This window comes from Humulus lupulus, chromosome 7, assembly GCF_963169125.1.
Source record: "Humulus lupulus chromosome 7, drHumLupu1.1, whole genome shotgun sequence".
NCBI lineage: Eukaryota > Viridiplantae > Streptophyta > Magnoliopsida > Rosales > Cannabaceae > Humulus > Humulus lupulus.
Window position 1 is genome coordinate 191024637 of NC_084799.1, and position 17108 is coordinate 191041744.

The 17108-nt window shown below is 36.7% G+C and overlaps 1 protein-coding gene and 1 long non-coding RNA gene across 2 annotated transcripts; both read left to right on the forward strand.

The window, feature by feature from the left end:
* The first annotated feature begins 672 nt into the window (after positions 1-672).
* On the forward strand, positions 673-3618 carry LOC133788975 (L-type lectin-domain containing receptor kinase VII.1-like). The gene has a single exon (XM_062226675.1). It carries the CDS (start codon positions 801-803, stop codon positions 2883-2885), a length of 2085 nt encoding a protein of 694 aa, XP_062082659.1. The 5' UTR covers positions 673-800; the 3' UTR covers positions 2886-3618.
* Positions 3619-10163: 6545 nt separating this feature from the next.
* On the forward strand, positions 10164-12131 carry LOC133790055 (uncharacterized). The gene is made up of 4 exons (XR_009873868.1): positions 10164-10487; positions 10567-10641; positions 11112-11173; positions 11891-12131. It is a non-coding gene; the product is annotated as an uncharacterized LOC133790055 (long non-coding RNA).
* The last annotated feature ends 4977 nt before the right edge of the window (positions 12132-17108 follow it).

Here is a 17108-nt window from a genome sequence, read left to right on the forward strand (position 1 = left end):
ATAAATTTACATATTTGCTCCTCTAAACTAAAAAAAAAATATTTATTCATATATTTTCTATATATTGTAATATAATTATTATTTTTTTTCTTTCAGCCTCTCTATGTTTTAGTCCTGGCCTAATTGTGGATACAATTACTTGATAATGGCAAGATAAAGCATTTTCTTGGCTATTGTCCAACTCTAACATCAAATCTGTCTCAATTTATAAATTATTTTATTAATAAACATCAATCTATCCACCAATAATAATTTTTGTATATTTTCTTACGAAATATTACTGAATATAAATATGATTATGTAATAGTTAAGAAACTATTCGTTTAGCACGTAATCTTGACATTTGTTGAAAAGTTGAGTCAATTAACAGCCATCTCTTCAATAAAATAATAATAATAAAAATTAAAATCAAACTTGTATTTTGAAAATCTTAGTGTGCTACAATTCCTTGTCTTAAAAATATCGTGTGACAAAATGATACACGAATAGTTGACATTATCTCAAGCTATTTATGTAGAAAGAATTTTAAAGGCCACTATTATTTGAGGTGTGACCCTACCACATTTTAAATATATTTATATTTAAAAAAAAAGTAATAATCATTTTGAGTATTTGAGTTTGACCGAACTTAGCTTTCAACATTTATTATCTTCTTCCCTCCTCTCTCTCTCTCTCTCTCCTTCATTTTTTCACACCTAAACTTTCCCCTGTTTGATTCATTGTTTTTACATGACATGAAACCATCTTCACCTTCGTCGTCATCTTCTTCTTCTTCATCTTAATTTTTTTCTGTACCAGCCATGGAAACACCATCCTCAAAGCTTATTTCTTTCCTTCTCATACTGCTGACCCTTCTTCTACCTCTTCCCTCAGCTCTGGCTCTGGACTTCGTCTTCAATGGCTTCAACGACTCAAGCAAGCTTCTTCTCTTTGGAAACGCCACCGTCGATTCCCACATTCTAACGCTAACAAACGATACCCACTTCTCCATCGGCAGAGCCCTCTTTCACTTAAAGGTCCCCACCAAACGACCCAACTCCTCTTTCGTCCTCCCTTTCTCCACCTCCTTCATCTTCTCCATGGCTCCTTATAAGAACGTTCTTCCCGGGCACGGCTTGGTTTTCATCTTCGTCCCCTCTACTGGCCTCGACGGCGCCGTCGCGGTTCAGCACCTGGGTTTCCTAAACCGCACCAACGAAGGTAGTGTCGATAACCACGTGTTTGGGGTCGAGTTCGACGTGTTTAAGAACGAGGAATTCAATGACATAAACGACAACCACGTTGGGATCGATGTAAACGCGCTTAAATCCAAGAAAGACCACGAAGCTGGGTACTGGCCAGACGACAGTGATGGTAAGACTGAAACGTTTTTCAAGACACTGAATCTCAATAGTGGAGAAAATTACCAAGTTTGGATTGATTATAATGATTCTTTGATTAGTGTTAGTATGGTTCTAGCTGGGATGAAGAGGCCTAGATTTCCTCTGTTAAACTTTACGTACAATCTCTCTGAGGTTTTTGAGGATGAAATGTATATTGGGTTCACAAGCTCAACTGGGCAGTTAGTACAGAGCCATAAGATTCTAGCTTGGCGTTTTAGCAACACCAACTTTTCGTTGGGCGAGAGTTTAATCACCACGGGTTTGCCTTCTTTCGTTCTTCCAAAAGATCCTATTTTTAAGTCAAAAGGTTTCATTTTGGGAACCACTGCGGGGGGTTTCTTGGCAATTGTTGTTTTTGCTGTGTTGGCCATGTGTTTGATAAAAAGACAGAGACGAAGAGCGAGGGAAAGAGCAGAAATGGAGGACTGGGAATTGGAATACTGGCCACACAGAATCACATACCATGAAATAGAGAACGCAACGAAGGGATTCGATGAAGCTAATGTGATTGGAATAGGAGGGAACGGGAAAGTGTACAAGGGTATTCTTTCACCAGGAAAAGTAGAAGTGGCTGTAAAACGCATGTCTCATGAGAACGACGGGCTGAGGGAGTTCTTGGCTGAAGTTTCAAGCCTTGGAAGGTTGAAACACAGAAACGTAGTGGGGTTGAGAGGTTGGTGCAAGAGAGAGAGGGGAGTGTTCATGTTGGTTTATGATTACATGGAGAATGGAAGCTTAGACAAGAGGGTATTCGAGGGTGATGATGAGAGCAAGTTGTTGGGTTGCGAGGACAGAATCAGAATACTTAAAGACGTAGCTTCAGGAGTATTGTACTTGCATGAAGGTTGGGAATCCAAAGTTCTACACAGGGACATAAAGTCCAGCAATGTGTTACTAGACAAGGAAATGAATGGAAGGTTAGGTGACTTTGGTTTAGCCAGGATGCATGGGCATGGTCAGGTGCCTAGCACCACCCGTGTGGTTGGGACAGTAGGGTACATGGCTCCGGAAGTGGTCAAGAACGGTCGAGCTTCGACTCAAACAGATGTGTTCTGTTTTGGGGTCTTGATTTTGGAGGTGATGTGTGGGAGGAGACCTATAGAGGATGGGAAAGTGCCCTTAGTGGAGTGGGTTTGGAACATGATGGCCCAAGGGGAATTATGGACTTGTCTTGATGAGAGGTTAAGGGCAAAAGGTGAGTTTGACCAAGAAGAAGTGGAGAGAGTGTTGCAATTGGGATTGTTATGTGCTTATCCGGAACCAACTTCCAGACCTACTATGAGACATGTTGTGAAATTGTTAGAGGGAAAAAATGAGGTCAACGATGCTGAAACAGAAGATATGGATGCGTATTTGATCAAGAAGATGCAAAAGGGTAAGTTTTGGAATGAGTTTCCACAGAGTTTTGGAATTGGTTCACACCCCACTTTTGAAGATATGAAGGACTCCTTGTCTTGTTCATTGTCTCTGTCTTGGTCCAATACCATAGCGGATAGTAGGTGAATCTCCACTATGAATATATGTCCCAAATTTTGATTGTATATTCACTGTCAGGACAGGAATGCTTGCATATGGAAAAAGACTACCATTTATTAGTGTGTAAAAAAAACATACGATATAGTCCAAAAACAGAGAAGAGATTTTGCCCTCCCTCCCTCCTATTCCTTCACATTAGGTCTCCGAGAGGAGCACTATTTGTTTTTTCTTTCTTAAATCTCGTAGTGTTGAAATGTATTGTGTACATATAAATATATTTTATCATACTTTTACGGGTAGGTGGCCATTTGGTACCGAGTATTTTTGCAAAGTATCATTTTGGTACTTTCTGTTTTCAATAACGCTCATATGGTATTCTGTATTTTAAAATCATATATATTTGGTACCCTAAACTCAAATTTAATTAATAAAATTTTAGCAATTTAATCAAACTGCTAAGTTCCAAATTTAAATTTAATTACTTAATTACATATAACTGATGACAGTTTGATCATATTGATAAAAAAATTTATATCAAATTTGAGTCTAGGGTATCAAATATGTATAATTTTAAAATACAGGATATTATATGAGCATTATTGAAAACAGAGAATACTAAAATAATATTTTGCAAAAATATAAGATAAGTAAATTCCCTACTTTTACTCATATAATATCGATATAGAAAGAATGATATTTAGTTGTGGTTACATCATGTGATTGCTCATATTCAGTAAAGTTTCTTCAATTATAAGAGATATTTTATAGCGATGATTTGCAATGAGCATATATACCATATATTTTGCTTTATTCTTTCTTTCCTTATGTTGATATGGCTATTTACTCTTCTTGATGCAACTTTATCATCATGGGAATCATCATGTCCTTGTCCAAAACCAGAACAAACCATATTTTCTACTGCCTTTGGAACTTAATGATGATGCTTCAAAAAAGGTTGTTTATAGGTCAAGAAGAGTTTGGTAAGAATCACTGAACCAAAACATGTCTTGTATAGATTCATAATCTAATATAATGAAGAAACTCAAAAAAGAATAGAAACTCAAGAAAGAATTGATATTGAATAAGCCCTCCTAAGAATCGCAAGAGTAAACGATTGTATTTATAAGCATAGAATTAACAAAGGGGTTGTTACAACTGCAATATAACAGACTCAGCAAACTAACTAAAAGCGCTGCTGCTACTACTAGAAGGTTTCTCAACAAATATCATGAAAATACAAGTACATATAAATATGTAAGTGCTAGTGGTCAAGTATGCAATCCAAATCTAGAATGTGGGCACATTATTTTTAAGGTAAAGACGTGAAAGAGCTAACCAGGTTGTTGAATATTGGCGTTGTAATCATGCTTGTGTACCTAAAACACCATCAACAATGTCATGATTCCTTAATTGTAAACAATAATAAACCCACGTTGTTTTGGATTGGATGGTATTGTGTGGGGCTTGAAAGTAAAATGCATAATATAATTAATGGTCTCATGGTTTTACTTAACTTTAATCTATAAAATTGGTTTAGCTTTAACGTGTTTTAGACAGAAAAAAGTGGTACCCACTAGACTACCTACCCAGTACCCATCTTTGTAAAAAAATGAGAAAGAAATGCTCTAATAGGTTGCATGTGGAACCCCTGCACTTTTTGTTTTCATTCTATAATATATAAATGAGTTTATATTTTTTTCGACCCTGTATTTTTATTCATTATCTGTTTGGACCCTATGTTTTGACAAATTACTTTTTGGACCCTATGTTTTGTAAAATGATTAAAATAGAACCCAAAACCCAATTTTGGTCAATGTTTTCTCAACTAAAATTACAAATAATTTATCAAACTAACAATTCAAAACAAAAATAAAATCATTCTGCTTAAAAACTGTGTTGTTATATTCAATTTTTTCTTCATCAAAATTGAGTTTAGGGTTCTATTTTAACTATTTTACAAAACATAAAGTCCAAAAAGTAATTTGTCAAAACACAAGGTCCAAACAGGTAATGGAAAAAAACACAAGGTCCAAAAAAGTATAAACCCTATATAAATTTGCATAAATTCTCCACAAATTTTCAATTTCATTTTAAAGGAACCCCATGTTGTTATGAGTTATGGATGAAAGCACAAGTCAATGACAAAAGAAAAATTGTAAATAATTAACCAAATCGATTCAAAAACAAAAAATGACAGATGACAATCCAACACCAATGATTTTCTAGTTATATATTATGTTTGAGATTTAAAATTTGCTTGGTTTCATTCCTTTTGTTTTACCCAAAGTCAGTTGTCAATTCATTTGTTTAAAGAACCAATAAATAAATAAAATCTCTCGAAGTTCTTCCACCTCCAAAGTCATATAGAAAAGTTTACTTTACCACCAAACTTTCACTTTGACCACCCTCTCAAGTTCAAAATTTGACATATTTTTGTCCAATAACAAAAAACTACTGTGTGAGCAGAGTTGTTTACGACGGAAGGGAAATTTTATATTATATGCATGATAAATTAGTGAAACTTTTTAATATTCTAACATAAGTTACTATCCCAAATATATGACAATTTCAAATTTTTGGATAAAAATACCCCTAACATTCAAATACCACTTTTCTCTCTCAGTCCAAACTCTTTATCTCTCTAACTTCTCTCATTCTCTCGCTCTCTTGCTCTCTCTCTCGTTCTAATCTTGTAGATCTTGAAAAAAAATACCAAAATAAAAAAAAAAAAAATCATCTGAAACAGACATTTCAGTGAAAAAATATGAACCTCCAAAGTTTTCGTCGAATTTCAGTGTAAAGCATCGAAAAAACATCGTTTTGGCCAAAAATCAAGTTTTCATGATTGCATCGCAACACCATCGATTTTTGCATCGAAAAATCATCATTTTGGCCAAAAAAAAAACAAGTTTTAATGATTGCATTGCAAGAGCATCGAAACACCATCAATTTTGAATTGAAACATCATTGATTTTGCATCGAAATAGCATCGTTTTGCCCAAAAATTAAGTCTCGTGATTGTATCGCAAGAGCATCGAATAGGCATCGTTTTGGCCAAAAATCAAGTTTTCATGATTGCATCGAAACACTATCGATTTTGCATCATGGTGTTTCGATGCTCTTGTGATGCAATCATGAAATTTTGTTTTTTTTTTTGCTAAAACAATGCTTTTTTGATGCAAATTGATGGTGTTTCGATGCTTTTGCGATGCAATCATGAAACTTGATTTTTGGTCAAAACGATGTTTTTTCGATGCAAAATCGATGGTGTTTCGATGCTATTGTGATACAATCATGAAAACTTATTTTTTTTAGCCAAAACGATACTTTTTCGATGCAAAATCGATACAATTTCGATGCAAAATTGATGGTGTTTCGATGTTCTTGCGATGCAATCATGAAAACTTATTTTTTGGCCAGGCCAAAACGATGCTTTTTTGATGCAAAATCGATGCAATTTCGAAATCGATGGTGTTTCGATACAAAATCAATGGTGTTTCGATGCTCTTGTGATGCAATCATGAAAACTTATTTTTTGGCCAAAATGATGCTTTTTCGATGCAATTTCGATGTAAAATCGATGGTGTTTCGATGCAAAATCGATGGTGTTTCGATGGAAACTTGATTTTTGGCCAAAACGATGCTTTTTCGATGCTCTGCACTGAAATTTGACGAAAACTTTGGAGGTTCATATTTTTTCACTCAAATGTCCGTTTGAGATTATTTTTTTAAAATTTTGGTATTTTTTTCGAGATCTACAAGATTAGAATGAGAGAGAGAGAGAGAGAGAGTGATGCAATGAGAGATGTTAGAGAGAGAGTTCAAACTAAGAGAGAAAGGGTGTGAATGTTAGGGGTATTTTTGTCCAAAAAATTGAAATTGTCATATATTTGGGATAGTTAGTTATGTTGGCATATTAAAAAATTTCACTAAGTTATCATGCATATAACATGACATTTCAATGATGGGATTGTTGTTTGGTTTTCCATAATTTCAATTTTGATTCTTCTTTTGTGTCGAATCATATTTTGTGTTTGAAGCTATTCCTTTTTATGCCACCTTCAAAATTATGTGTTTGGAGCTATGCATATCATCTACAATATTTTTTTTTTAAATATCGTCTACAATGTGTTGTTGTTTTCCTAAATCAATGTCATTTTTCTTACATTTTTAGAATTACTGTCGTTTTAGCAATTGCTGTCGTTTTCAGAATCATTGTTGTTTTTCTAATATTTGTCGTTTCTTGCAATAATTATCGTTTTAAGAAATCAATGTCATCTTTTGCAATCATTGTTGTTTTTGAGAATTAATGTCGCTTTTTTTCAATGTTGTCATTTTAAGGAATTAATTTCGTTATGATTAATTAGTGTCGTTTCTTTTGAAATCGTTGTCGTTTTCCAGAAGTTTTGTCGTTTCAGTTTTTTATTTTTTTCCTGGGTCATAGAGTCACCTGATTAGTGGTGAAAAATGCATATTTATTGATTTTAATGGCCAAAATAAATTAAGTTTAATTAATATTTTCATTGAATTAATATAATTTATTTTATAAATGAAAATGTTTGATTATGATTTACTTTATTGTTATTTTGTAGGAATTAAAGATGCATTTTGAAGAAAGAAATAAATAAAGTTGAAGAAAGGATGAAAAGTTGGCATTTTTGTAAAATTGAAGTCTAAAATTCGGCCCAAATAGCCCAAGCTCAGCAAAATATGTCTCTTTTTCTCCTTGCCCAGCCGCCACCTGGCGACCCCCTGTTGCGCCACCTGTCCGCCTGATCCTGATGTGCTTCTCAGCTACTGACATGCTGACAAGTACACGAATATGTCTACAGAAATTCCTTCACAGAAATTTCTTTGGGACCTGATACCATTTAGATGCATATGGATATGCACAGTTAATTAATGGGTATACTAATCACATATGCATATCCATTTAGATTCATATGGATATGCACAGTTAATGAATATGCATATTAATCTTTAGAGATTCCTCCTTGCTAATGGTCTGATACCATTAGCCAAAGTGCAAGACGGTAACTTCTGAGATTCTGATCCGTGGATCGACCAAATCCATCCCCGAAGTGACTGGTCGGCCAAGACAACTCACTGGTCGACATAGGCAAGCACCTCTCGTCGGTATATGCAAAGCACACCTCTGGTCGGTATAGGCAAAGCATTCCTCTAGCACACTAGCATGACACATCTTTGGTCTAGTATGACATATTTCTAGTCTAGCATGACACATTTCTGGTCTAGCAAAACACTTTACTGGTCGGGCAAAACAAATGACTGGTCGGCCAAAATTCTCCACTGATCGGCCAGAACATTTTACTGGTCAGTCAAAAATCTTTACCGGTCGGACAAAAATTCTACCTGGTGGGTCAAATCACTTCCAAACCAGATAAATTATTTTTATGACCAGTAATATCACAACTTCGAATAGCCAATACATTTATTGACTATTAATGTGTCATTTACTGACTATGCATTGCCATTTGTCACTTCTGATTGCCACGTTATCGAACTAAAATTTTAGGGATAACAAAGCTAAATATTTTTTAAATCAAAATTAAATAAAATTTGATTAAATAAAAAAAAAAGTCTTAGATTTAGTGTTGAACGAGGAGAAAATGGTATCTTGGATAGTTTTTCTCTAAGTTTATACACAGTTAATTAATTTAAGTCTCCTCTATTTTGGAGGTCCTAAGAAATGAAGAAAATTAATTTAACATATTATTTTAAACTTTTGAGTCATACAACATAACAGTTTATATTAAAGAGAAAAAGGAAAGAAAAAAAAACAAAGAAAATAAGGAAAACTGAAACTTGTTTAGGAACTATGTATTTATGATTAAATATCAAACCAGGTCAGGATAGGATAGGATAGTATAGTATATATTTATATATATATATATAATTACAGAAAATAGGATTAATGCCAATATCTTATATATATATATATATATACATACATACTCAATTACAGAAAATAGAGACTAATAAGATTCAAATAAAACTTAGTGAGGTGCATAGGTTCATCTTGTGGCAGTCAGTTTTGGGTCATCTTCTGACTAGGGATAACTTAGTGAGGTGCCAAGTGGCTAGTGTCTCTGTGTTGTGCCCGGTTTGTGAGCAGGAGGAGGAATCGCATCAGCACCTGTTCTTTGTTTGTTGGTTTTCTCAGCAGGTCTGGTCTTTGCTCAAGGGGTGGTTAGGATCTGGTATGTGGCCGGCTCATTTTGCTGACTGGAAAGATTGGCTCAACAGGAAGCCTAGGAGTGTTTTGCATAGCATTTATATTGCTGTGTTGGCTGCTTCAGTTTATGGAGTGTGGTATAACAGGAAGTCTTGCATTTTTTCGGGTTGTTCTTATACTCCCTGGTATGTTGTGAGGATGATTAAGCTGGCAGTGAAGTATAGATTGTATGGTCGGCTGAGTCAGAAAATTCTTAGGTAAAATTGTTCTCTAGCATCTTTTGTTGATAATATGTAATCTGTTTGTATTTGTTTATTTCGGCTGATGTAGCAGCTTTTTGATCTGGTTTTTGTACTGCTTGTAGTTGTTTGTTTTGGTGCAATATAATTCCTTTTCATCAAAAAAAAAAAATTCAAATAAAACTTTTTCTTTATGGGGTGATCAATAAATAAAAATAAAGTAACTTTAGACACTCACTCAAATTGTATATACTTTTTACATATAATAATGTGTGTTAAATTTTAATCATAAATAATTTTAAGTGGGGACCACATTATATTTGTAGCACCCACGTTATTTTGATATAATATAGCCAATAATCACATGATTGCATTGCATTACATATCATACAATATGTATAATTTGAGCATATGCATATTCTTATAAGTGTTTTCATGTATAAGTATAAAAGTTGTGTATGTGATGTCTATATGTATGCTCAATATTATTAACCTTGTGGCATTTGAGTTGTCTTTTATGGGTGTTTGATGTGCTCAAGATATAAGAAAATATGAAAAATATGGACAAGGCATGGAATTAAGTGATGAAAGTGAGATATAGAAGGCAAAATAGGTTAAGTAGTGAAAAATAGTACAATGTCGATTACTAGTATTTCGGTGTAAAATTGAGTATTTATGAATTTACCAAATGTAATCGAGGTATGATTAAGGTCTCATTGATGATGTAAAAATGGTTTTAGAACCATTAGATCAATTCTTGATGGGAGGTATACATAATCGGTGGTATTGATGCAAAGTCAAAACGAGCTTAGCATAAGTGTGCTACGCTCAATCGGGTAAGCATAACTATTGGGTATGAATTCATATGGACCTAAGGTTTGGTGTGAGTGTTTTACACATAAGGATAATAGGCCTAGCAGATGATTAAGTCGAAATTATTGAAGTGATAAGGTTTTCATAAGTCAAAAGGTGAAATGATGAGATGAAAGGTGTCAAATTTTGATACAATAAGGCTAAATCATTGAAAATAAAGAATTTTCATCAACCTTATCACTTTGCACGACCATTACTCTGAAAAACAGAGAGAAAAGAAAACCAAAAACCATTTCTTGGCTGGTTTGAAGAAATTCTAAGGAGATCCAAGTGAAAGCAAAGCCAAAGAAGTAGATTAAGCTTAGTTCTAGCCTTTTTATGGTAAGTTCTTGTACTTGGAAGTTAAACCATGTTTTTGAATTTTTCTGAAAGCTTATATATGGTGTTTTATTTTTATAAGATATTTCTTGGGGTTTCCAAGTGGTTTGAGGTTTAAAAAAGCTTGAAGAGAGTGTTTTCGCCGAAAAGTTGCTCGGTAAGTGAAATTTTGTGTTTTATGAGGTTTTTGGGGTTCTTGGAGTACAAGATGATTTTTGGTTATTTGATTGAGTTTATAAGAGAGTATATATGTTTATAAATGTTTGAATAGATGTGGAGACTCATTTAATTTAGGTGATGATCTAGGAAATTATAATTTTATCAAAATCGGTATATGATAACTTTATGATGAATTATGTTGGTATTTGGGATATATATGGTTATGGCAGGTTATTTGATGTTGATTATTGGTTGATTTTGATATTTGAGGATAGCTAAAATTAAGGGGAAACTCTGTCAAAATTTCTCCAAATGTCTAAGATAAATCTAATGCTCGATCTAGGTGGTTTAAGGCATTTTAGGCAAGTTTTGGGTATGAAATTTGATATGATGTTTTATGGGTATTTTTAAATGAGAGTTCAATGTATTACTGCCATCATTATGATGAGAAATCCATGCTATTGTCAGGATAAGCACATCAATGCCTAAGACACCACTTGTTTCACGGTGAATTATATTTTGGACAGAAGGTAAGTAAAGTACTCAACTGCAACACAAGAATTACATGTTATGTGAAAGTATGCATTATATGAATATTTTGTGAGTAAGTGGTATTAACATACATTGACACTTCATCATAAATTTGTATGCATGGCATAGTAGTGATATGGTAAATTATTATATGATATAAGGCCATGCATGATATTATGATGATTAATCATATGATGCCTTTGCAAGTTTTGTGCAACATAAAAGAAATTTGTAATAAGAAGTTTAAGTTCAGTGCCACTGTTTTGAAAAGGCAAATGAAAGTGTTAATAAGTGTAAACGGAGACCTATAGTAGGCTTATAGTGGCTGCCCAATAATTTGGGCTAGGTTTTAGTGAACCAATTATATTGTTTGCCATATTTCCGTTTTTATTTCTCCTCCATATGAGTATTGTTATATGGATTGACACCATAGTGTGTGGCCGCCTTAACTCTTGAGCCCGACGGGACAACGATGGAATAAGGTTTTTAATGTGCCTTACTGTGGTGATGGCTAGCCGGAGGAGAACCCATGGGATTTTATATTATATGTGTAACAAGCCCTGCAGGCATTGACCAATTCAAACAGTGTGCACAATATTAAGGGGCCCAAAATTTAAAAAGAAGTTGTGTACGTCCATTGATATTGGGTAATCATTAGCATTGCATGTATTACTTTGCTTACTGAGCTTTAGGCTCACAGTTGTCTTGTGTTGCAGGTAGAGAAAGAAATGTGTGAATGACATGAGGAGAACTGAAGCATGGTCCTGACCCTGATTTGTACATATGAACATGTCGACCTTTTGTGGGTTATTTCAGTTATCAGTGAGATGTTTGTAATAAAGTGTGAAGTTATGTTTTGAAAATAAATTGAGTTATTTAATACTTATGTATAATATGTTTGAGACACACTTTATGTTTAATGTAAATAATGTGAAATAAGTTTTCAAGTTTAAAAAAAAAAAATGCCCAGACTTCCGTAATAATAAATTATGATATAGTTTTAAAACGTAACACCTCAAATATGATTTTAACTAAAATAAGTAAGGGTGTTACAATATTTAATTGTGTAGTTGAGATTAATTACACATCATTTTATATAAATAATGTATGTCATTTGAATGTATCTCAATCATTACTTATAAAAAAAAACATAATGTATGTCATTTGAATGTATCTCAATCATTACTTATAAAAAAAAACATAACAGAGAATAACAACTGAATTTTCACTTAGTTGAAAAGGGTCTCCATAGACTTTGATGAACTAGCGTACACAAACTTGCTCATAGTCCTCTGTCAAGAAAGTAGTGATAAGACAAGTATCACCATGGAAGGTTGATGAACACCTTTGCAAATACGATTAGAACACAAACCTTATATAGATATATACACATGTTAACCTTTTACTCACCCATTAATGCATTTTTATTCATTAATATATTAAGAAAATAGAAAAAAAATAACACAGATAGAAAATCTGACCGTTTTTAATAAATGTTCAACAAAGCTATTCTGAAATTTCTGACTAACCTTTCCAATAGTGTGACTGTGCAGCCTATATAAAAAAATAAAATAATAGAAAAAAGATGAAAAAATAGTAACATAGATATTGAGAAAGTAAAAATCTTTATGAAGAATAAAAAAAATTGAGAACACTAGTTTGCTCTAACTTTTGCAATATGATGAAACAAAGATTGATTGACTCATTGAAGAAAAAATAAGAGAAAAAGATAATGAAAGTCATTTTTGTAAGGAACAAAAAGGAAGAAAAAGAGAAGTATGCAAATTTCGTTTAACATTTCATACAGAATAAATATAAAATCAGAGCAAAAAGAATAAAAAAGATAGTAATATGTTACACTCAGATTTCAAGCCTTGAGAATTGTGATCTCGAAAGCTGGATTCGTCAAGTGTGAGCTCGCAATATCTAGAATACGTGTTCGCAACCTAGGTGTCGAGTCTTCATAGTTGGTGGCAACCTCGAAGATGGGTGACCTCGAAGTCCTTATGAGCTCGAAAGAATCAACATCGGAAAACGTCCATTTTCGGGTGACCTCGGATCAAGAGGTCCGAGCCTGACACGAGTGTGAGCTCGAAACAATGTGGTCTCGGAGAAAATAATGTAACTCGTAAGTTACCCAGAGACCTAGACAGGCATGATGCTGATGATGTTGATTATTGATTTCGAATAGCTTAGTGAGCCACTTGAAGAGACGCAGTCTACATTTATTGTTGTAACTTCCCTATAATAAATGGATATTTATTAGTCAGTTACACGCCCCCTGGTATTCAGGGGACGTTTCCTTGTATATAGGAGTTATTACAGGCTTCAAGGCCATTAAATTTATTAAGATATAGGAGAACTTCCCGGAACGTGTGGGAGAGTATTCTGAGGCTTCCTCTATAAATAGAGAAGTCATGTACCTTTGTAAAGGACTGAAATTTTGTGATCTTAAGAGAAACTCTAGAGAATTCATCCTTGAAGAATTTCCAGAAATTTCCTAAGTTCTAATAACAAAGACTCGTGGACTAGGCAGAGTTAACTGCTGAACCACGTTAAAAAATCTCCTTGTTTTATTGTATTTTTCTGGCCATAATTCTTTACTGTTTACGTGCTCTATATTTTAAGTTGACGAAAAATGGTGTCAACAGTTTGGTACTTTCATTGAGAGGCTTAAGCAGTGCGATCCCTGAACAGTTATGGCCGCAAACAATCAAAACATTCCTGAAGAAAACTACCCAAGACGCCCTGGGAAGCAACCAATGGTGAACCTAGATACTGAAGAGAGAAGTGAATCCTCCGATTCTCGGGGACCTCCAGCACCTCCAAGGGATGAGGATATGTACTACAATCCTGAACGGTACGTCCCCATTGTGGAACTTGAAAACCGACAGCTGAAAAAAAAAATTGGCTGAAGCTAATAAGCGGAATGAGGAGTTGGCTAGGTTAGCCGCAGAGGCTCAGGTGGCTCAGTCCCCACCTCTGCGTGAAAACCAAGCCCCTCCTCCAAGGGACGTGCATGTTCCTCCCCGCAAGCCTCGTGGACGTCCTCGAAAAAATGCTGCCACGAGGAGACCAGAGCAACCTCCGGCACCAGCAGAGCAATCCGCTCCCTCGAGACCCCGACGAAGTACCCGAGCTAGGGCTCCGGTTAATTCAACTACGGAGGTACCAGCGGGAACTGGGAATAACCAAGCCCCTGCAGAGGCTCGGACTCAAATCCCTGGTAACACGCAGAATGCAACCGACCCGTCTCGGGCAAACTCCAGACCATCTAGGCCTCGAAATGGGTGGCAGCCACTATCACCCATACGTTTCCCGCCATCGCCTATAAGATACCCTTCACTGCCTCGCAGGAATGCTCAACCAGTTCGAGATGATGAGGAAAGACGTGTGGGAAGGAGGCAAGGGAACAGAGAAGCCTTCAGGGAGCGGAGAGGCGCCCAGTCTACAAGAAGTCAAATGTCCTGGTCTCGAACTACAAAGACGAGGCAGGATGAGAGAGACCCATCTCGAAATAATCATGCAACGAGTCTCACCAGTGATGACTCAGGAGATACTAGATCAGTCAGTATGTATGATCGAGGTCGAAAGAATACTGGGAACCACAGGAACCGCTCCGACCTGCGAGAACACTTGAATCAGAATCAGGGTAATGTTAACCCGTCAAACCCAGATCTAAGAGATCGCCTAAATGGGCGTAAAGATCCCTTACGAAGGCACGAGCCTGGAATTGTGATAAACGACAGCCAATTTCAGGCAAGACTCCTCGCGGACCCGGTCCAGGAAAGAATTGATCAGTTGGAAAAGGCCTTCAGACGTTTGCAAAATGAGCAAGGTCGAAGTCGGCATGAGGATTCCGACGAGGAGCTCGAACCGTTCGCTCCCCAAATTTCCAACACTCCGTTTCCCCAAGGATTTCAGATCCCTCATGTCCCAACTTTTGAGGGAAATTCCGACCCATACAGCCATCTAAGTACATTCAATACCATAATGAGAGCAAGTAACGTGGGTTACGAGCTCAAATGCATGTTATTTCCAGCATCGCTTACGGGACCAGCCAAAAGTTGGTTTGAGAAATATAAAAGACATTCAATCACTTCTTGGGATCAGCTATCAAAGGATTTCAAGAAGCAGTTCAGAGCCATGATGGGGATTAGACCTGAGGCGTCAACCCTGGCTAACGTTCGACAGCAGCCAGGCGAGACATTGAAAAGTTACCTTACGAGGTTTAAGTTGGAAGTTGCCCGAGCTCGAAATGTGGATGACAACGGTCATCTAATGGATGTCCAGGCTAGAGTAATGCCGGGAAGTGCTCTCTTGGACGATATGCAGAGAAAACCGGTGAAGTCCCTAACCGAGTTTAATAAACGAGCGCAGAGGTTTGTCAATGTAGAGGAGGCGAGGTCGACACTGAATATGACCTCCCAGCTCGTAACTACAACGATAAACGTAAACTCTGCCTCAACCTCGGCGGACCCACCAGCCTCAAAGCCTACTGCGGAAAATCCTTCCAAGAGAAAGAAGAACGAAGGGAGTAACCCCGAGGCCGAACGGGGAAAGATATTTCTCCGTGTACAAAGTGTACACCGAGCTCAACGAGTCTCGGGAGAACATATACCTGGCTAATGTAAACCAGGTCCCCTTCCGGCGTCCAGACCCCATGAGAAATCAGAAGTCCAAGAGAGACTCCAGCAAATATTGTCGATTTCACAAAGACACTGGGCACACCACTGATGAGTGCCGATAGTTGAAAGACGAGATCAAAGGATTGATCTCGAGAGGCTATTTCTGACAATATGTCAAAAACCAGAATACTAATCAGGCGTCTACAAGCCAGAGGGCAGCTGCACCACAACCTGCACAAAACAAGAATTTCCCGAGCCAGGGAAGAAGATAGGCCCCCTCCAATTGATGGAGAAGACGTGATAACCATCTCGGGAGGGCCTCATCTCGCAGGTATGGGCAGGAATGCCCAAAAACGATACGTGAACGAGCTAAAGACTGGGGACGGGTCTCCTTACGAACTCGAACCTAGATCTCCAAAAAACCAAAAGATCGATTCTCAACCAATAACCTTTACTGAGGACGACGCATCCCATGTTCAGTTTCCTCACCATGACCCACTAGTCATCACTCTCCAGCTTGCGAATAAGAGAGTTCACCGAGTTCTCATAGACAATGGGAGCTCAGTGAACATTCTCTATAAGGCCACCTTAGAGAAAATGGGACTCACTCTTCGCGACCTGAAAGCCTGTGCGACAACACTGTACGATTTTTCAGGAGAAGGGACCGCTTGCATGGGTCCATCGAACTCCCCGTAACCTTGGGAGACTACCCAGTCTCAACAACCAAGATGATGGAGTTCATAGTAGTAGATCTACCTTCGGCCTACAACGTGCTGCTCGGAAGACCCGCCCTAGTAGGGCTGGGGGAAGTCTTATCTGTAAGGCATCTGGCCGTTAAGTTCCCAACTCCTAGTGGCGTCGGGATGTTGAAGGGAGACCAGTTGGCTGGAAGGGATTGCTATAGCATTTCCTTGAGAGGAAAGAAACAGACGAGCGCACAGGCACTCGTCATTGTTCAAAATAAAGATGGGACGATCTTGGAGATAGATGAAGAAATCGACCCAAGGGTGGAGGATAAAGCTGACCTCAAACCATTAGAAGAGCTCAAAGAAATCAAGCTCGAAGAGTCAGATCCCTCCAAAATGGTAAGAGTCGGGAAACATCTCCAGGAGGAAACTAAATAGCAATTAATTTGCTTCTTGAAGAAAAATTAGGATGTCTTCGCGTGGTCACATTCGGACATGGTAGGAATAAGTCCGAACATAGTGAGCCACGCTCTAAATATCGATAAGAGCTTCCCACCGAAGCAACAAAAGCGAAGACAACTGGACGACGATAGAAAAAAGGCACTGAAAGAGAAGGTCGA